Below are 21,404 nucleotides of genomic sequence, written 5' to 3'. Positions count from 1 at the left end.
CCAAGGCAGTGAGGCCCAGGAATAAGACATGCAGTTTACAGGGATGAGGGGAGCTTTATTAGAGATGTGGGTATGAACTGGGCTTATAAATGCCATGCAGTCATGTCCTGGCTTTTCCTGAGCCTGCAGAATAATAGAGAACGAGAAAGACCCAGCTGGAAAGTCCCTGGACGTGACTTCTAACTTCAGTCTTGGCACCTAATTGCTGTGTGACCTTGACCTCACCTCCTCTGGCCTCAGTCTCTTCCTGCACTGAATCTTTGACATTCCAGTGCCTCTGGGTCACTTAAGGCCACTGGCTGGCAGCTGAGCTCTTGCCACACCCTCAAGCTGGCCTTCTCTGTGTCTACTGTGTGGCCTTATTCCAGGAAGGCAAGTAAAGCCAGGTCTTGTGACAGCACAGACCTTCAGCTTGCCTTGTGAGCTTCTGTATTTTGCTGGAGATAAACTGGCCTCCCCAAGTGAAAGTCACTCGGTCATGTCCAACTCTTTGCAACCCCATGGGCTATACAGTCCATGGAATTCTCTAGGCCAGAATACTGGAGTGGGTTGCCGTTCCTTTCTCCAGGGGATCAAAGGCCCCCTGCATTTTACTCGAACACCAGAGCCAAACCCAGGTAGAGGAAGCCACCAGAATCGAACTCCCTCCTCACCTCTACCCTCCCGATGTCCCTCTCAGAGGTGGGAGAAGTGCCTTCATTTAGAGTTTCTTAAGAATTACAGAGGGAAAGTCTCAGAGCCAAGGAGATATTCAAGCTCAGCTCAAAGACCTCAGCTCCTGAATCTTTCACATTTATTTATTTGACTGTGCTGGGTCTTTAATTGCGGCATGTGGGATCTAGTTCCCTAACCAGGGGTCGAACCCAGGCCCCCTGCCTCAGGAGCATGGAATCCCAAGGCACTGGACCACCAAGGAAGTCACCTGAAACTTTCTGATAAGATGTTATACTACAGCAAGTTGAAATAAGGTTAGACAATCGGAAGAACTTTCCTACAAAGGATCAGACATTGAGCAAACAGCAGTGGGGTGGCCCGGGCTCATGTGGGTGTGGGGCCTACTGAGGGGCAGAAAGATGGGGTAGATCATGGCCTCTAGAAGAGTCCCTCGGTTTCTTGCCTCCTCGAATAAGAAGGGTCCACAGAGCTCTCCTGCAGCTGAGACTGAGGAACCACCTGCTAGAGGAGAGAGGTACCAACCAGGGGAAATGAACAGCCTCACAGAAGGATAAATGAATGAACAGTGTGTTGGGAGGAGGAGGAAACGAGCTCTAGCAGATGGGCAGCTGGGCCTCATAGGAAAGTCGGGCGGGGGGCGCTAGCAAGCCTCTTCCTTGCCCTGGCTTCGTCTTCTCTAAGGTTCCTCTGGGCGTCCTTGGAGCAGCCAGAGCCCCCCACCCACCCACCCACCCACCCACCCACCTGAACTAGGCTGGCAGGGTCCAGGGAGGTGGGGAGAGGAACAGCTGTTCACATCCATCTAAATCTGCTCATTTCAAGAAACACCAGCTGATCCCGAGGTGGGGATTTGTGGTAAAGACTGCTCATTACCTACCCAGCTTTCATTCTCCCCTTCTATCTAAATAAACCCTGATGTTTTCTTAGGTGAGAATCCATCTAAAAGGCTGTATTTCTCAACCTCCCTCACCTAAGAAGGGCCAGTAAGGTGTAAGCAGACATCATTGGGAGGGGGCTCCTAGAAAAGCTGACTCAACTTTTCTGACTGGGTAAATGACTCACCCTTGTAAGTGTTCCTTCCTTCTTCCTGTCCGCAATGTGTCATGATGGCTGAGCCCCAGCAGCGCTTTGGCGACTTTGAGGCAAAATGCTCTAAGGCAAAGGTTCCTGAACTTTGCTGGCACATCAGAATCACCTGGGGATTTTTTTTTTTTAATGCTGATTCCTGGTTCTCATTCCCAGACATTCTGATTTATTTGATATATGACCTAAACGCTTTTTTTGGTTAACACTCCCAGATAATTCTAATATGCAGGAGGTTTGAGAAGCACCACTATAAGGAGATCAGAAGAGCAAGATGAAAGGGACCTGGATCTCTAGGGAGCAAGGAGCCACCAGCACAGCCGTGCATAGCCTACTTCTAGACTTAAGAAAGTCACTTTAATTTGTTTGAGACTCTGTAGTCAGTTCTTTGGTTCTGGCAACAAAATGTGACTCCTTTCTTTTTTTTTTTTTTTTGGGCCTCCCAGCACGGCATGTGGGATCTTAGTTCTCCAACCAGGTATCAAACCCGCGCCTCTTGTACTGGAAGGGCAGAGTCTTAACCACTGGACTGCCAGGGAAGTCTTCCGAATGTGATTCCTAACTGGTATAGGACAAGAGAAGACTCTTGATAGTCCCTTGGACTGCAAGGAGATCAAACTAGTCAATCCTAAAGGAAATCAATCCTGAATATTCATTGGAAGGACTGCTGCTGAAACTGAAGTTCCAATACTTGGCCACCGGATGGGAAGAGCTGACTCAGTGGAAAAGACCCTGATGTTGGGAAAGATTGAGGGCAGGAGGAGACAGGAACGACAGAGAATGAGATGGCTGGATGGCATCACCGACTCAATGGACATGAGTTTGAGCAAGCTCCAGGAGCTGGTGTGCTGCAGTCCACGGGGCTGCAAAGAGTCAGATATGACTGAGTGACTCAACAACAACATAGGACTGAGGGTCTTCATCAGCACCCCATCACCCACAGCACAAGCTGGGGAACAAAACAACAGTCAGTTCTTGCCCTCAGGAAGGTCACCCTCAGCCAAGCATGAGACTTGGCATTGGGCAGCCTTGAGTTCAAATCCTGACTCCACGACCTGCTAACTGCTGGGCCTTGGCAAGTCCCTTGAGCTGAGCCTCAGCTTTTCTAACTGTAAGGTGAGGACGCTGGGAAAGACTCCATTCTCCTGCTGCACTGCGAGCTCCTGGGGGCAGGTGGCCTTCACCTCTGCAGCCACAGCACCGACTGCCCCTCCAGATACTCAGCAGATACTCATTCAATATCTGCTTGCTTTACATTGAACTGCTGCAATGTGGTCCAGCTCTGAAATTTTCATTTTCTCTAAACTAAAATGAGAAGAGAATGAACAAAATGGCCACATTTCCAAAAGGTAACATAATTTGCCTATTGAAAATCACTGAAAATGATATTCCTAGAGCAGTTTCTTAGGGTCTCTCTAGGTTCGAGACTACAAAATCCCTGGCTAGAAGAAGGGCAAGAGAATCCAGTCTCCTAGGCTCCTAACCTAGATGCTCCAGTTAGAACCACAAAACTAGAAAGTCCCCTGGTTTATCATTTAAAAAACAGTGGGTTTTTTTTTTTAAGACCCAAGTGTCCAGATGATCATGGTAGAAACAAAGCTTGGACGGTGACCTGGAAAACGCAGAGATGCCCTCAGAAAACCCAAGGGAAGACGGCATCTGCTTGGGCCTGACTCATTCAGATGCGCTGTCTACACCAGCTGTGTCCAGGAATCAACTGGAGGGCTCTTCCGACCACAGCTGCCTTGATACCACCTGCGGAGTTTCTGATTCAGGAGGTCTGGGGGCGGAGCCAGGCATCTGTTGTTGAAAAAGCTCTCCAGGTGGTTCTGACAGGCTGCCCGGGCTGAGAACCATTTCTCTGCACAGCTTCCAACCCTCCAGATCATCAAAGTCAATCTCGGCTGAGTTTCTGGGACTGGAAAGGAACCAAGAAGAGCCTGGGGTGGAACCTCCGAGGCCAGCCCAGCAGCAACTCCAGGCCCACACACGACACCCTTCCCCCCCCAGAGGTCACCTGCCTCTTCCACTGCAGCTCCAGCTTCTCACAGGCAGAAGGCCCGGCTTGGCGAGGGAAACTGGGGTTCCAGCCCTCCCTGGCCTGTGGCCCGCACCTCCTGCTTCCGTACACCACCCATACCCGGGGCTCCCTACCATCTGCCCGCCAGCCCTCTGCTCTCGTGAAACAGAGTCCTCATAGTGCGCCTCAGAGTTTACAAAGTGCTATCCCTCTCAGCTCCTCGGCAATCCCAAGAAGTGGGCGTGCCTGAACCAGCCTTCCAGATAAGGAAGCTGAGCTCAGAGCGGCAAGACTCCCGGGTTAGGGGCCCTCAGTGAGCTGCCTCCCTGGCTTGCCAACCCAGGTGGTCCCATCTGAGTCCAATCCTCTTTCCTGCCTACTCTTGCTTCTCAAAGAGCAACCCCTGGGCCAGCCGCACCGGCATCCCCCAGGAGTTTGTTGGAAATGCATTGTCTCTGCTCAGCCTCGGACCCACCGAATCAGAAATCCCTAGGGGCCTCCCACTGACCCTTGAAGACCCCACTCTATGCTGCAGCCGCCTCCCCACCAACCTCCCAGTCCCCAGACGGCCCTGCTCCAGCTCCTCTCCCATCTCAGATGGCCCTTTCTCCCCTGGACTCCATCCCTTCCCTGGCTTTCTGATCCCCGTCCTCTATCGAGTCTCCTCCTAGCTCCCTGGGGCCACCTGGTCTGTCTCCACCGTCTCCTCCCCCGCCCTCCAGGGCACTGGTCTTAGCCCAGCCTCCTCTCAGTCTATCCTTCGTTGGCCATTCTTTAGAAAATGTTTACTGGAGTGCAGTTGCTTTACAGCGTTGTGTTAGTTTCTGCTGGACACTTCCTTGGCAATTTCATCCCACCTCGTGGTCTCAGCCCACATCGTTGTGTGGACATAAATCCAGATATGCGAGTCCATCTCTCAGAACAGATGTCTCCCTCCTGAGCAGCCCCCACCCACGTCCGCCTGCTCCATCCACATCTCTCCCAGACTTCCCAGTGCCAGAATCGCATGAAGTTCAAAACTGCACCGACACTGTCATTCAAATAAAGCTATTCACTCAGGGGACTTCCCTGGAAGTCCAGTGGTTAAGACTTCACCTTCCAGTGCAGGGGGTGCGGGTTCCATCCCTGGTAAGGAAGCTAAGATCCCACATGCCTCTGGGCCAAAACATCAAAACAAAACAGAAGCAATATTGTAACAAATTCAATAAAGACTTAAAAAAAAAAAAAACTATTTACAGAGGACTTGCTAAGTGCCCGGCACAGTGCTCAGGGCTTCCCAGGTATGGCTCATTGCATGCTTATCACAAACCCATCTGACAAGCAGTAAAGCCACAGCTTTAAAAGCAGATGTAATTTCTCAGACTCTCGCAGCTGGTTCAAACCCAGGTTCCTTACCAGAAGTCCGGATGTTGAATTACTTTACTCCACTGTGCCAAACCTGTCTGACTTCCTGTGGTCTTTGTTCTATCTCATTGCCATTGTGTGCCAAGCTTCCGAACTCCAAACAGCTCCTATCCCTTGTCTGAGCCCTGAAACACTGTCGGGACCTAGTGACTGCACAGTCTCACTTCTCGCCTTTATAACGGTCTCTACTGGATCCGCCCCCACCCCCATCCCCAACCTCCCGCAGTCTAGTCTCTCCATGGTGGCCAGAGAGATTCTATTAAAAAGGTGTCAATTCATGTCCCTCCTTTGTTCAAAATCCTCCCAGGGCTCCCACTTCTCTCAGAATAAAACCCAAAGACCTTCTATAGCCTTCATGGCTGTAAACAATCTGGCCCCATTAACTCTCTAATCCCACCTCCTACCCCCCATGGCTCACTCCACTGCAGCCATACTGGACTCCCCATTGTTACTAAACAGTCCAGGCATGTTTCTACCCCAGGGCCCTTGCACTGGCTATTCTCCTGCCTGGATCACACTTCCTGCAGATGTCTGCGGGACTTCCTTCCTCTGGCTTGTTCAGGTCTCTGCTCGGGGAGGGGAGACCCACTCTGGTAGCACCCCTACTCTTAACTAATGTATATGAACTTGAACTTGGCTGCTTTGCCTTTTTGTGTAGAACTCATCACCAGAGAATGCATTATATACTTATTCACTGACTTCTTTACTGCCTGTCTCCCTTCAACTTGAACTTAAACTCTAGGAGAACAAGAGCGTGTTTCTTTCACCAAATTCACAGGTGCTCCACACAGAGCCAAACTCAAATGTGTGTCGATTGGCAGCAGTTCTTATACTGACTCCTTCCTGTCCATTCTCATAGCCACCACCCTGGATCAAGCTCTCACTACAACCTTGCCAAACAACTGCCAGATCTCCTGACCAGTCTTCTTCCTCTTAACCACAGCCTCCTCAAAACATACAGCTACAGGACTACCCAGCCTAATATGAGCTCCCGGGATCATATCAACCCATTCACCTGCTCAAGACTCTCCCAATACTACCCCCCAAACCCAAGAGTCCAGCCTACTGCCGCTAGGCACAGGCCTTATAATCAGCAAATCTGGGTTCAAGCCCAGCTCTGCCACTTGGACAAGTAAATTCACCCTTCTGAGCCCTCAGTTTACTCTTTGATAAAATGGGCCGATGAATGACTCTCCCTTAAGGGATTGTGATAAGGATTAAAGAAGACAATACATATTCCTGATCTCATCTTGGGAAGTTAATGCTAGCAATTTTTATTACTTTTCTTTTACTGCTCCAACTCTCACTGCCCTGACTCCCTTTCAACCTACATTCCAGCCCAAATGAATGACTCACTACTCCCTCCCGCCCCCCCAACACATACACATCCTCCTTGCCTTTGCCATAATAAGCCATCCACCAGGGATGCCCTTCTCGCTCCTTACTTCTATTTGTCAAGGCCAGTTCAAATGTCCCCTCCTCTAAAAGGCTTTGGAAGTAATTTCCTCCCCCTTGGAATTCCCACAGCCCTTTATCTGCCCTTGCCACACGGCATTTATCAAGATCTCCCAGGAACCACCGTCTTGTATGTGATTCCTCTCTCCTTCTCTTTGAGGGCAGAGCCTGCATCTTATTTATCTCAGTAGCCCTGTCAATGCTCAGAACAGGGCCTCAATCAGGGCGGTACTCAGTAATTTAATGGATAGTGAGAGGCACACCAGGCATTCGAGGTGGCACTAGTGGTTAAGAATCCACCTGCTGATGGATGAGAGAGACATAAGAGATGTAGGTTCGATGGGTGGGGAAGATCCCCTGGAGGAGTGCGTGGCAACCACTCCAGTGTTCTTACTCGGGAACCCCATGGACAGAGAACCCTGGCAGGCTACAGTCCACAGGGTCACAAAGAGTTGGACATGACTGAGTGAGCACACAGGAGACGGACACCATGTTTTCCTACTTCCAAATCAGAAGGCCCACTGGGATCGAGTCTCCAAGCCACTTCCTACCAGCTATATGACCATGAGCAAATCCTTACACTCTTACAACCTTGGTTTCATCATCTATTAAATGGGGACCATAGGACCCACCGTTCTGACCTCTCAGAATGTTATGGAACCAAAGCAGACAGAGGTGTGAAAATGCTTGTTAATGCATGTGGCATTTACACACCTATAAGATGTTGTTGTTATAACCAACAATTCTCCCTAAAATATTCACTCCTAGGACTTCCCTGGTAGTCTAGTGGTTAAGAATCTGCCTTGCAATGCAGGGGACATGGGTTCCATCCCTGGCCAGGAAACTAAGATCCCACATGCCGTGAAGCAACTAAGCTCAAACGCTGCAACTACTGAGCACACGCACCACAACAAAAGATCCCACACGCCACGACGAAGACCTGATGAGGCTTAATGAAAAAAAAAAAAAAAAAAGTGTGGTCCTCTCTGTACAAGAAGATGCCTGAAAGAATCATCATCGAATGCAGTGCAAGATGTCAAGTGAGTTTTACTTTCTTCCATATACTTTTATGTTTTCTGATTGTTTTTGCAGAAAACACATGTTACTCATAGGCGTGCGAAAAGGGAGATTGCATTAAGAAAAAAAGGTTCATTCCTTTGAGTTAGGCATTGCTCTTGCCTCCCGTATCAGCCTCTAAATGCAAAAGGGGCCCTTTAACACCCAGTACCAGTGCCCAGCAGCGTCTTCTGACTGTGGGGAGGAAGATGCAGAAGAGGGGCCATACCCAGGTTCTCAAGGAGGCAGCTCTGCCAGAGCATGAGCCCCTGTTCTACACACAGCCCCAAGGGTCAGGAACCAACCCAGCCAAACCCCACCAGGAAGCTCTCCTCCAACCTAGGGTGTCGGAAGTGTGGCTCTGACCAAAGGCAAATGCCCTGGATGCTAGGGTGGGAACACGGGAGCTAATGGGGGGAGTCTGGAGCTTCAGAAGGCCCTACGGAGGCTAAGTAATTAGAATAACTCTCATCCTACTGGGAGGCTTGAGGCCAAGGGAGCCCAGGAAAGGCAAGAAGCAATGTGATGGCCAAGCCCTCCCCCTGCTGGCCACATCTGGAGCGGCAGTGCCAGTGGCACAGGGCAGGGTCCACAGGCACCTGAGCGCTCATCAGGCCCCAGAGTCCAGAGGCAGGTCAGAGTCGGGGAGGGCTCATCCAGGACTGAGCGACCCAAGGTCCTGTTTCCTAGGTTCCGTGTTTTTGCCTGATGGGGCATCTCCTGGCCCAACCTCTGTGAACCCAGCCACCAGGAGACAACAGGTAAGAGCAGGGGAGAGGAAGACGGAAGGGAGCGGGGTGGGGAGGGGGGAAGATGTGGGGGAGAGGAGGGCCTCACACTCCTGTCTCACTCCTCCCAGTCCTGCTCGTGCCTCCTGGGCAGCTGGGGAGAAGCAGTGGCCGCTACCACTGCCCGGATTTCCACTCCCGCCCCCAGGTATTGATTTCCTGCATCATTCATTTGCTGGCCTTGGCAGCTGTGATTAGCTCCCTCCATTCTCCCTGTGGAGCCCCCCGCCCCGTCCCTCCATGTTCCAGCAAAGCAGAGCTAATACCAGGCTCTAAATGAGGCTTTGCCACCCTGGCCCCAGCAGCTCACAGTCAGGTCTGGCCAATTACAAGGAGGCTCTCAGCATGTCCGCAGCCAGCCCCTGGAAGAGGTGCTCTCCCGGCTAATAAACAAACTCCTCCTCTCTAAACCACCCTCATTTCCCAGAGCCCCCTTCCAGGCAGGAAGCACAGATCTGCAGCCTGCAGCATAGGGTGGGACGTCATGTGGATCTTGACCTGAAGGGGGGACTCTCCTGCCTGAAATGAGGCCTGGGAGCCCTCAGACTAGTTGAGGGGCCAACTTAAACTTGGAAGGTGGGAGGTGGGGGTGCAGATAAAGCTGACAAAGCAAACAAAACAGCCTGGATTTGTGAACACAAGGTCCTCTTTCTCCCTCGTGTAGTTTCCATAACTGAGAAGGAAGAAGGGACAAGAGGCAGGGACCTTCTCAAGGATACTTAGAAAACCCCAAGCCTTCTGCTTGTCCTGGGAGGCCAGAGTTTTCATATGCTATGACTTCCTTCACCAGCAGGCAGCCAGTTTCAAGGCATGGGGTAGAAATATCAGTGCAAACTCCCAAGGGTCCCCACACCCAGATCAACACCCAGAAGATGGCACTGGGAGACACACCTCCTCAAATTCCCTTTCCGCACCCCTCAGAAGAGGGGGAAAAAACCTGACTTGGTGATAATTCTGTAAGCTATGTTGCTCTTGTCAAATTATTCAACATCTGTCTTCATGTTCCCACAAAAATTAGCATAGGATAGTAGTTTCTGATGACACCTTTAGTGAAATATTTTGACTTCCACCAGTAAGTTGCAAACAACCTGTCTTAAGGATAATGTCAATTCCCACTCCTGCATATTAAATAATCCAGGGGTTTGTTGTGTTTTTGAAAGGCAGAGGAGTCCCACTGACCTGCTGCTGGCTGGAAGTCCAGCGGCTATGGGAGGAAGAGAGGAAGCCAGCGTGGAGGAGAGGGTGTTCTCAGATGCTAACCACACACAGGACACTTCTCCTCTATCACCTGGCTACTATCTTTGCCCCAAAACGAGGTCTCTGTGGCCAGCCCACCTCCCTCTGGCCTGCCAGAAAGCAGATTACAAGATCCACCCCGGAGCACAACAAACTGGCCCAGGAGATTGGGAGGCGGAAGGGAAGAGGAGACCAGCTCCAAATGGACCATCTGCTCCAGGATTCAGCTGCCATAGCATCTGTGCTCCCAAGAGCAAAGCCACCTGACCAGACTGAAGGCACCTCCCCAAGCCTATTGTGGACAGCGGGCCTCAGAGCCATCAAGTGAACACTCAGAGGGAAGCCGGGCATAGAGCTCCAGGCACCTTCTTCCTACCAGCCTCAGCAGAGAGCCACGGTCCAGGCAAGATCCTGATGGCTTTACCCTCCATGTCCTGTTCTTCCTCCCTCTTCTCAGTTTAGCTTCCATATTAATCTGCCACTCCCTTAGCCACACAGGCTGTGAAGATGCAGGGACTCCCTTGCCCAGGCACACTTTTATCTTTTGTGCCTTGAGTAAAAGCTTCTGCCTCCCCGCTCACTGCCACGGCAGCTAAGGTGCCCTCTGGCTGCCAGCCTAGGACTCCATGACTCGCCCTAAGAAGAGACTCTCAAAGAGCCCCCACTACCCTGCTGAAAACCATCCTGGACAGACTTCTAGGGGAGAAAGAATTTCAAGAAGTAGTTCCTCAACTTCCTCCCAGCAATGGCCCTTCATTCATGCAACAAATGTTTGTCCGTGCCAGGCACCACGCTGGGTGCCGACATACAGTGATGGATGGGCATGAGTGACCATCTCTCACCCCCACACTCTTACTCTTTTCTCACCTGCTTTGGAGTGGGGGGCGAGGCACAGAAGAACTAGCTCTCCATACTGTTTTAACCCAGACCCAGTGATAGAGTAGCTGTCCCTTCTGCTAGAGCTGGCCAAATTTCCAGCATCATAGCCTCTTGCCATCCTTCTCCTCACACGAGATCTTCCATTCTCTCCATCCACCCCGATTAAGGCTATCCACCCTGCAATTCCCCAGAGGCCCCAGACTTCCTTGGAGGTAGACTCTCAAAGGGCAAGTGGAAAGAATGTCACCCAAGAGCTCCAGGTTGGCCCCAGTACACCAAGCCCACCTTGATTTGCTCTGAGAGCAGCTACAACCCAGGCACACAAGGGAGTGGAGAAAATACAGTGAAAGGGGGACTTATAAGGCAATGGCTAAATCCTGGCCCCAGAGTCCTATGAGTGAGGGTCCACAGAGACCACCGCCCCTCCCCTTGCCCTCGTGGCTGGGGTTTCCAGGCTAGGCTCATGAGAGCCTCTTCGAGATCGGTCTCATGCAGCCCTGGAGAAGGATCAAGAAGCTAGAAGGGATGCAGGAGACGGATGGCCAGGAGATGAGCCTGCCAGATCTGCCCAAGGGCACAGAGAGGGAAGAGCAGCAGAGGCTGCGGCTGAGGCAGAGGGCTCTCCATCGCTCTCCAGAGCCCCTGGGTGTGGTGAGCAGGCAGAGGCCTTGGCTGGTCCCTCCTGAGGTCACCTCTTAAGGAGGCAGTGAAGCTGTAGGGGAATCTCGAGGAGAAAAAAAGAAACAGGACCCGCTCAGTACACCCGGCTATCTTCCCCTGCCCCGGGGAGGCCGAGTCCTCTGGAACCCGCTCAGTGGCCTCCTCTCCACCGCCCAGCCTCTCTCAGTCCCTGCTGCATTCTTCTCTCCTCTTTCCCTTTCTGGCCTATGTAAAGGGCCAGGCAGTAAGAGACACAAACTAATTAAGAAGCAGAGTTTGGCCAGATGCCTGAGCCAGCCTCCCCGAGGAATTAAACCCAAGCTAGCTAGCTGTGTAGGGCCAGGAAGATGTCATCTCACAGATACCGCCCCCCCCCCCCAGGACACCCCTCCCTCTTGCCAGGCATCCCCAGAAAGAGGTTTTCAGCATCTGCACTTGAGGATGGCAACTGAGGGGACAATACCTCAGCTCCCACCCCCTCCCCAGAACAGCTCAAAGCCTCTCCTGAGTTAGAGGTGAATACTCAGGTCGTCCACCCTAAGGAAAGAGAATCGTCCCCACTCCAGCTACACCGTATTAAAAAACTGACCCACACAGACCACCCTGCAGTCAAGAGAAGGCACGGCAAGGGCCACCGGGCCCCAAAGACTTTTTGTGCTGTGGGTCAGGGCATTACTGGCTGCTAGAACTCAGACGGGGGGTTCCTGGGAGGGATGAGCCCTTGTGACCCTGAATGGATGATGCCGGCTCGCAGGATCTTTCCCCAAAAAAAACCCATGAAAGAGAAGAAGGAAGGGGGTAGCCAAAGTTCCCTTGGCGCCTGAGAGCCGGGCGTGCGGACGCGGGAGGAAAGCTGCGTGGGCAGGAGGCAGAGTTTGGACACGTCACCTGACGGGCGCGTGCCGTGTTTGCTTTCCCGGGGACCGTGGCTGAATGTCTGTGTGCGCGCAGGGAGAAGGAAGGTGGAGCTGGGGTTTTGTAGCTGAGAACCGGGGACAGGAAGAACTAACCGGCTCAGGAGAGGTCCGAGTAGGGATCCTGGCGTCGTGGGAGCCGGATCTAGGGGATGCCTGCATCCGCTTGGGCTGTCAAGAAGCGAAGCCCAGCGAGAGAGCTGGGAAGGCGAGCCCGCCGCTGGGCCGCGGAGCTGGCAGCCAGCTCGCCCGCCAGCCGCGCGCAACTCCAGATCGTGCAGCGCTTGGCTTCCACTCCAGAGGCCGAGTTAGGGTGGGACAAGATCTCGATGCAAGTCGCTTTCTCAGTCCCCAGTGTGCGGTCTGTCAGGGTCTCCCGGGCCAACTGGATGCTCTCAAGGCTTCCGATTCATTCCCGCCCCAGGCAGGGTTTGGGAAAGTGGATACTACCTCCCCCTGGCATCCCCGGCTTAACGCCAGACCCTACGACCTGCCTCCGTGCGCTGAAGGAGCCAGCTCGATTTCCTCGCGCTCTGGAAAAGGGCGGGGACCCGGGCATCCACTCCAGAGTCCGAAGCCAGGGTACCCATCAAACCCGCTCAGCGCGCACTTCGCGCCTCTTGCAAAGTTTCCGCGCGGGGCTGAGCGGGCTTACAGCGGGACGCGGGCTCTTACCGTAGACTCCTTGTCCCCGGCAGTGGAAGGGGAGCAGCGCCAGAAGTAGAAGGCAGGTCACCTCCATCTTCACGGCCCGTGCTTCATCCCCGCGAGGCGGCGCAGCCCGAGAGGCAGTGGGGGGCGCATCCGCCGGGGCCCCTCGGTGCCCCTTGCGTCTTCCCCTTCTCCGAGAGGCGACGGTGGGGGCGGCGGCGGCGATCTCCAGGAGACTGAGGAGGCGGCGGCGGCGGCGGCGGCGGCAGCGATCCGGGTTTCTCCTCCGGCGGGGCCGCTGCCCGCGTGGGGACGCAGGGGGCGCTGGCCTGGCCCCGGGTGCCTCGGCGCGCCCGGCGCCGCAGCCAGCGCCCCGGCCCAAGGAGCCCGGCCGCCGAGCCTCTCCGGGTCCCCAGGGCTGTCCACTCGGGGTTCTGGGTTCCAGGGACCCCTCCGCGGAGGCGGAGGCTTTTGGATCCAACAGGCCACCGACGACTGACAAACTTGCCGTTTCCCCGCCCAGGGGACGCCCCTCCGTGGAGCGGGGGCGGGGAGGCCCGGGCTCGGCTCGCGTTAATCCGCTGTCTCCAGCTCTGCGGCCGGTGCTGGGGGCTCAATGGCCCGATCCAAGGGGGCCGGGCTAGGCGTCCTCTCGGAGGCGAAAAGCCCCGACTCTGGGCCTCCAGAGCCGGGGAGAAGCGCGGGCTGGGCTCCGCCGAGGGGCGAGAGCCACGGGTCCCCGGGTCCGCGAAGTTAGCCGAGCCGCGGAGGAACCCCGGGGAGGAATCGCGCCCCAGCGCCCCGCGGAAATCAGGAGAACAGTTCCATCCGAGAGAGGCCCCAGAACGCGGGGAAAGAAGGAAAGTTTGAGTCGTTTGAAAAATATTCGCGCTCTCGCCGAGGCCGGGGCTGCGGCGCTGGAGCGGCTCGCCGCCTCCGCTCGCCGCGCTCCGCTCCCGCCGTCTGGTCGCGGCGGTGGCGCTCCCGGGCTCGGAGCTCTCTGGAGAGCGGGGCTGCGCCGCGCCCCAAGTTGGTCGTCCCCGCCCCCGCCCGGCGGCCTCTGCCGGCGGGGGCCCAAAGCAGGCGGGGCCGGGCCGAGCCGGGCTCCCGGGCGCGGCGGCCGCGGGGCTCCGGGCCGTGGGAGCTCTCGGCTAGCTCGGCAACTTGGGCTTCGCTGTGCTGCTTTCCCCCCCACCCCGAGCTTTTCATTCCGCGCTCCCCGCCCTCGCCTCCCCCGGCCTGCCCCCACCTCCTCCCTCCTCCCGCTCCCCTCCTCCCTCCTCCTCGCGGCTCCTCGTTCGGTCTCTCGCTCTCCCACCCTTTGTCGCTCGCTCTCCTGTTTGATTCCCCTCCAGTTAAAAAAAGGAGCCAATTAAAGGCAGCCCAGCTCTCCGGGCCCAGCCTCTGTCCAATTTCCTCGCCTCCCCCAGGACCAATTAGAGAAAACAAAACAGGGCTGGGGGAAGCTGACTGCCTTTCTGCCTCTCTCCCTCTCTCTCCCTCTCTCTCCCCCCACCCCTTTCTGCCCTTCCCCCCTTCTCTCCCTCTCTCCGCCCCCCATCCCCCCAGCAGGAAAATGTCAGAAAGCAGAAATGGATCCATCTATCCCGAGGACAGTGGCGAAGGGACGTGGGTTTCGGCGCGGGCTCTGCAGCGCGCTCGCACTCGCTCTCCGCCTGCCCTCGCACACCCAGACCCACTGCTCGAGCCGGGTGCACGGACCCCAGTCCACTCGCCGGACAAGCACGGCCGTTCGCCCCGGGGACTCTAACCTAGCCCGCGGGGCACGGCACACTTTGTAAAATGTTTTGCACTTTTGGGGGGCGGGACCGAAGCGGGGGTCGAAGGGGAAGAACCGGGGCGCCCGCGGCTCTCGGGGTCCTGCAGGCGCGCGAGCCGGTCGCCCGCTGTGTGGGTCTGCAGGGCCGTCTGCGTGGCCCTGGAGTCCCTCCGCCCCCGGCCGAGCCCCGCCCCTTTCCAGGCAGCCGCTGCCTCTCCCCGCGTCCGGCGCGGGGGCCGCCGCGGGAGCCGCTGGCTGAGCCCTGGGCCGAAGAGGGCGCGATCAGAGCTCCAGCCCTCGCCGCGCGCGGCCCACAGGTTGCCAACAGGTCTGTCCGCAGGACCCCGCAGCTGAAATTCCCCCAGGCTACCCCCGTTCTCCGCAGCTTGTCCTTCTCCCCGTCCTGCCTCCGCTCAGGACCTCAGGCGCCCCCAAGCGCCCCAGGCGCGCCCTCTCTTCCGGCAGCCTAGCCAGGGGCCGGCTCCCGCTACGTGGTCCCCGCACTCCCGAACTCCACTACCTCAAGCCCGCCCTCCGGGAGCAGGGGTGGGGAGAGCGCGCCTCCCAAACGCGGGCAGGGAGAGGCAAAGGCGAGCAAGCGAGGCGCGCGGCCTCCCCCGCACTCCGATCGCTTTCCCCTCCCCGGGTCTGGCTAATCTCACCTGCTCCACCTGTCGCCGTTATTTATCTCGGCGTGTGCGCAAGGATTGTGTTAGGGCAACCCGTGGGAGCGCGGAAAACCGCAACTAGCAAGAGGCGAGATTACAAACCTTTCCCCCCGCCCCCCCCTACTCCCCGGACCTGTTTAATAATCGAGTTGAAAACGACTCGACGCATTTGTCAAAACCGAAAGAACATATAAAAGACTTAATTTTTCAGCATGTAAATTAAAACAGAATTTTAAAATAAAGGATAAGTCACCCCCTTTCCCAGACCCATTTCCTGCTGGGTCCCTCCTCTCCTGCCTCTCACTGGAGTACCTGCCCCTGACTTCAGGGGTGTGACGGCAGGACTCAGGCCTCTGGGGAAATTCCAGGCAGCCTAGGAAGGGAGGGGCGGCTGTGCCCACCTCCGCGTTTCCTTCTGTCCATCTCAGGAAGTCTGAGACCATCGGAAGAATCTCTCCCCGCCCCCCGCCTATTTTATTGAAATATAATTGATTTACAGTGTTGTGTTAATTTCTACTGGACAGCAAACTGATTCAGTTATACATATATTCTTTTTCATAATCTTTCATCAGAAGAATCTTATTCTGCACCCACCTCCACTTGACTGAGTCTCCTTCGTCCTCTCCTTTTTTCCTCTCCTTGCTTTCCTGTGGGTCTATGGCTGAATAAGGGAAACCAGACCCACTTAGCGCTGGGCACCCAGCAGATGCCAGCTGAAGATCTGTTAAATGAACCAGTGAATGATTCCCATCATAGACCACAGACCACCGACCTAGGATACCCTCAGTGCCGCTATCTTATCTACTCCCCTCCATCCCCAACCAAAGAGAAAAATCCATTTTCTGCCCCCACAGACATACAGAGTTATCAGGTTCTGTATCTTCCCACCCACCTTCCCCACCAGTCTGATAGGCAGTGGTACCAACTGAGGGTGCGATGATAAGTACCTTCTTTTATTATCATCCTCTTCCCATTATTTGAAAATCGTCACCTCCTCCAGGAAGCTCTCAAGCAGTGATCACAGTGATTCCTGCCCTCCTTGGCTTTGCCTATTTTAAGTTGAATGGGCACTTGTCCATGTCATGGGAAACTGCCTTACTATTTTTCAGTTGCTGCTGCTGCTAAGTCACTTCAGTCGTGTCCGACTCTGTGCGACCCCATAGACGGCAGCCCACCAGGCTCCCCCATTGCTCCTTTTTGGCTTTGGGATGTATTATTGGTGGACAAGGAACTCCACTGACTCAGCTAACCATCTCTTGAGTTTACTGTCTCTGAACACCTACCCTGGCCTGGAGGAGAGAGAAGACTCATGATGGGGCAGGGAGGGGAGAGCAGAGGACCAAATTCTGCCCCGGCTGAGATTGAACATTGGCTGTAGCTAATCCATTGTGAATACTCAGCAGCTAATTGTATGCAGTGTAAATATCTTGACAGCCTGCATGTCTGTGCCTGTAAATTCAGTCATCTCCTCCCCTAGGTGTGCCCCTCTTTGCTGCCTCTGACAAAGCCCTGGGCCTGACAATGAGAAGCAAACAGGAGAAGGAAAGGAACAGTTAGCTTGGGAGCCATGGGTCCTGAGCGCCAGTCCTAACCTCTCTAGGCCTTAGTTTCCCCAGCTGTAAAGCGAGTAGGATCCATATTTCACAGAGTGGTTGAGAGAGACGAGTAATAATAGTAATGGCTGACACCACATGCCAAGCACAGTTCTAAGCCCTTCATGTGCATTAACTGTTTAATCCTCACAACAACTACGTGAGACAGGACTGTTATTCTCGTAGAATAGCATAGAGAGATTTAGTGATTGACGCAGCTACTAAGTGGGTGAAGCGGACTCTTCAGGCTTCCTCTTTCCTAGGTATTTAGTAAATATTTTCACAAGAAGTGTTCCTATTCTCTTCTGGAATAGAGAATAATTCTGCTGAACCCCAGATTGGGTGCTTGCGGGTGGGGCATGAAAGCTAGACCACTGGACAGTGGTCTAGCTCAACAGTGAAGGAGGCCACTGGGCACAAGTTGAGACTGAAGCCACCTGGGGGCCTGGTGGTCAACACTCACTGCCAACTCTTGGGTTCCACTCATGACATTCTAAGAAAAACTCCATCATTTTGCCCTAGAGAAAGCCCAGCCTGTGGGCTCCAGGAAGACTAGGTAGCTGCTAACTGAGGGTGTGCGTGAGAGGCCGGACAACCAGGAGCCCCAGACCTCCCTCAAGCAGCGCCACTTCGGGCTTTTGTTGTGAGAGTGTGTTACTAGAAATTTCCCCCATCCCCTCCTGCCTCTCGATCATTCGAACATTCGCTTCTAGCAAGTCAGAGCCTGGAAGAAAAAAGCGGGAGAGACAGCACAAGAGTTTTTGCAGGGAGAGAGCATCATCACCTTGCAAGGGAAACCGTCTTGGAAAATCGTGCAATGGGAGGTATTGATTCAATCTTAGGGGCAAGCCACTTTCTGGTCAGGTAGGAGAGGGCTGGCTGGGAGGGGTGAGGAACGAGGAGAGTTATGACCCTGCTGAAAGACCAGTTTATTAATTCCAGCTCTAACAAATAGCCAATTAATGGTTCCAGCTGCTAATTAGTAAGCAGTTAACTCCTGTTATAAATCGTGCTGCTCGAGACTAGTACTATTGCAATCCTGCAATGACACCCTTGGAAAGGAGGGACCATAGAGACTTTGGTCACCCACCAGGTCCTGTAGACCTCTCTACTCCCCTCCCCCAGACCCCCAGCAGGCTCTCTGCTTGTGGAATGCAGGATTCAGAGCAGGGACCCTGTCTACTGTCCACATGTTCATTCATGTAAGATATATTTAATGGGTTCTTGCTGTGTGGCAGGCACTACCCTAGGCACTACAGATTCAACGTGAACAACACAGGCAAGAACCCCTGTTCTCCTGGAAGTAACATTCTGGTGAAGGGACAGACGATATAGTCTGTCAATAGTATTTATTCTAATTTTTAAAGATTTTTTTGATGTGGGCCATTTTTTAAGTCTTCATTGCATTTGTTACAGCATTGCTTCTGTTTTATGTTTTGGTTTCTCCACAACCAGGGATCAAGCCCACACACCAATGGAAGGCGAAGTCTTAACCACCGGACTGCCGGGAAAGTCCCGATAGTATTTAGATAGTAAGGGAGATACTAAAGCTAGGAAGAGGAGTCGGAAATGTGAGAGCTGAAATGTTAGTGAGAGTGTCCGCAGAAGACCCCACTGACATCTGAGGACCTTAAAGGGGAGAGGGATCAAGCTGTGCCAGTGTCTGACAGAAGGGCATTGCAGGGGGGTAGGGGGGGAAAAGTGCAAAGGCCTCGTGGTGACAGGGAGGATTTGGTTGGAACTGAGTATGTGAGGGGAGAGTAGCAGGAGTGAGATCAGAGAGGTTTAAGGGGACAGATCATTCTAGTTTTGCATCCACTGCAGGATGTTGGATTTTAGTCTGAGCAAGATGGGAGCTATAGCAGGGTTATGAACAAAGGAGGGGCAGGATTTGAATGTAGTGTATCAGACTTGCTCTGGCTCTACATGAGGAATTAATTGAAGGGGAGTGGTTCCACAGCATCCCTAGCACCTGGCACTATGCTGGGCACTTAGTGGGTACTCAATAAATGCTTATCATATGAACCGGTCAATGAAAATTGATGAGGCTAGACTGTGAGACTGGGAACCGTGATCTCTTTTGAAAGGCTAATTTATTCATATTCTCTTGTAAATTACTTGAAAACCCTCTCAAAGGGTGCCCTCATATTTTAATTGTCCAAGAAATTCTACATCCACTCTCCTTCTTGGTCCTTAAAATGTGAGGTGAGTTAAGACATGTGGCCCCCTCCATTTTACAGATGTGAAAACTGAGGCAAAGAGCCATTCACTGACTGGCTTAACAGTGTGTTACTAAAATACCAGCCCTAGAATGATGGGGTGGGGAGGTGCAAAAGAGACAGGAGTCTCTTCCCTTCTCTCTGGCCACTGTCTCATGACTGCACCCTGCCCCCCTGTGAGAGCGTCCCTCTCTCATTTCCACGATGAGCTGATGTGCCCCGACTCTAGAGCCTTGTGAGCTGTGTCTGAGACCTGGATGCTACCATTTCCGAAGTGAGGGTCACCTGGGTTGTCCCGAGCTCCTTATGTCCACACTAACGTTAGAACAGGGGACATTTTTATTTAACTTTTTTGAGCTGACAGTTCAGTGGATCAAAAGTAATTTGGTTTGAAAACACATGATCTTCCCACTCTGAGGAGGTGTAAGGAGCACTGATTTACCCAGCTCTGCTTCCCCAGCTGGCTGCTGGGACTGGGAAGCAGGTGAATGGGGTGGAAAAGCCAGGTTCTCTTGAATATTCATTAATTGAATAAATATGTATTAAGTTAGGCATTGTGCCTACATCATACTGAGCATCCTGGTGGAGATGTCCAACAAGAAAAGACCCTCAGGGAGCCCTAGTCTGAGGGGAGACACAGCCCTGCATCAGGGAGCCCCAGTCTGAAGAGAGACACAGCCCTGCCCTCAGGGAGCCCCAGTCTGGGGGGAGACACAGCCCTGCCTCAGGGACCCTCAGTCTGAGGGGAGATACAGCCCCGCCTCAGGGAGCTCCAGTCTGGGGGGAGATACAGCCCCGCCTCAGGGAGCCCCAGTCTGAGGAGAGACACAGCCCTGCCCTCAGGCCCCTCACAGGCAGTGCGGAGACTGCTACTACAGGTTCAGAGATTCTGGTATAAAAAAGAAGCCAGAACATAGAAACAGCAACAGATAACTGTTGACAGCAATAAAGAACCCACAGAGGGTCAGTGTTAATGGGATGGGGAACAAGGACAGCTTGGGCGTGGTTACTCTGACTTCTTGGCTCTACTGCAAGACTGTTTCATGCGTCTAAACCTGGTTGCCTGCAGCCTTCCGAGTTTCAACCCAGAGCAAAGGAAGCAGCTTGGTGCTTTATTTGGGTGTTTCTCCCAACAGAAATGTCTCTCTGGGCTCCTGGGAACCAGGCCCGTTTGAAGATGAGACTGTGAAGCTGGCATGCAGAAGTCAATACCCCCTGGGAGGAAAACCCAGCCTCTCTGGGGACCAGGTCCCATCCCTGCCTGACTCCGCTGGCCTCTCTAGGGAGACACACCTGGTTCAGGCAGCTGCAGAGGACCTGGAGACCAGCTCCTCCCTGGAAGGCCCCGTCTGGTACTCGGGTCTCATGGATGTCACCCCCCACCCTAGGCTTAGAGTGGCACGTGTGCTGTGAGCTCCAAGGCAGGATGGGGTATCCTCATACTGTGTGAATCACTCACAGCACCCAGTGCAGGACTGAGCAGATGGCAGCCATTCGTCTGCTCATTAAAATGAACTGAGGATTTCCCCGGTGGTCCAGTGGTTAAGAATCCACCTGCCAATGCAGGGGACGTGGGTTCCATTCCCGGTCCTGGAAGATTCCACATGCCGCGGGGCCACAGTTACCGCTTCACAGTGTGAAGCCGGCGCACTCTGGAGCCTGTGCTCCGCAACAAGAGAAGCCACCACAGTAAGTCCACGCACCGCAACTGGAGAGCAGCCACCGGTCGCCGCAACTAGAGAAAAGCCCACACACAGCAACGAAGGCTCCGTGCAGCCAAAACTAGACAAACACATTGAACTAGTTCTGGTTACCCTGACGGCCCGGAACAAAAGTAAGCCCTGGACAAGACCTGAGTCTCCGGGATAAGGGAGACCCAAATGAGCCAGACAAACAGCAAATATATAAGAAGAAATGTCTGAGTTATGGAGAGGCTGAGGGGAAGCAAATTCTTGGGGAAGGGAAGTAGGCAAGTGAGGGACAGAGCATTCTGGGAAAATCACTGTGTACACAAGTGGCAGGTGCCGAGACCCTCCACTGCTGCCTCACTCTGGGGTGCCCTCTAGGGGAGGAGGTGTGGGTCAGGTGAGTTTCCTGAAAGGAGGGTGGGGAGGTCTGCCAGGCTGGGGTTGGCTCTCTGTCCTTTGTCCCCAGGGCGCCAGTGCAAGGCGTGTCAGATTTCACTGAGCTGGTTCTTTCTCACCTTCTCCAGGACAGCTTTTTCTCGAAGCAGGATCAAATGTTCTCAAGCTTGAAAAGACAGGCTGGGGTGTGAGGGGAAAGGAGGAAAGGGAGGAGAGGGGTGAATGGAACTTGGAGGAGAG

General features: G+C 54.0%; 1 protein-coding gene across 1 annotated transcript in view; it reads right to left on the bottom strand.

The window, feature by feature from the left end:
• The window catches only part of MDGA1 (MAM domain containing glycosylphosphatidylinositol anchor 1), a 59,145-nt gene extending 46,178 nt beyond the window's left edge, over window positions 1–12,967 (bottom strand). Inside the window, exon 1 of the mRNA XM_052649042.1 lies at window positions 12,846–12,967. Coding sequence (XP_052505002.1) covers window positions 12,846–12,912 — 67 coding nt within the window. The 5' untranslated portion in view covers window positions 12,913–12,967. The remainder of the gene's footprint in view (window positions 1–12,845) is intronic.
• Window positions 12,968–21,404: the final 8,437 nt, after the last annotated feature.

Source organism: Budorcas taxicolor, chromosome 11, assembly GCF_023091745.1.
Source record: "Budorcas taxicolor isolate Tak-1 chromosome 11, Takin1.1, whole genome shotgun sequence".
Classification (NCBI taxonomy): Eukaryota; Metazoa; Chordata; class Mammalia; order Artiodactyla; family Bovidae; genus Budorcas; species Budorcas taxicolor.
Note: the sequence above shows the minus strand (reverse complement) of the source record. Positions and strands in the feature narration are given on the sequence as shown.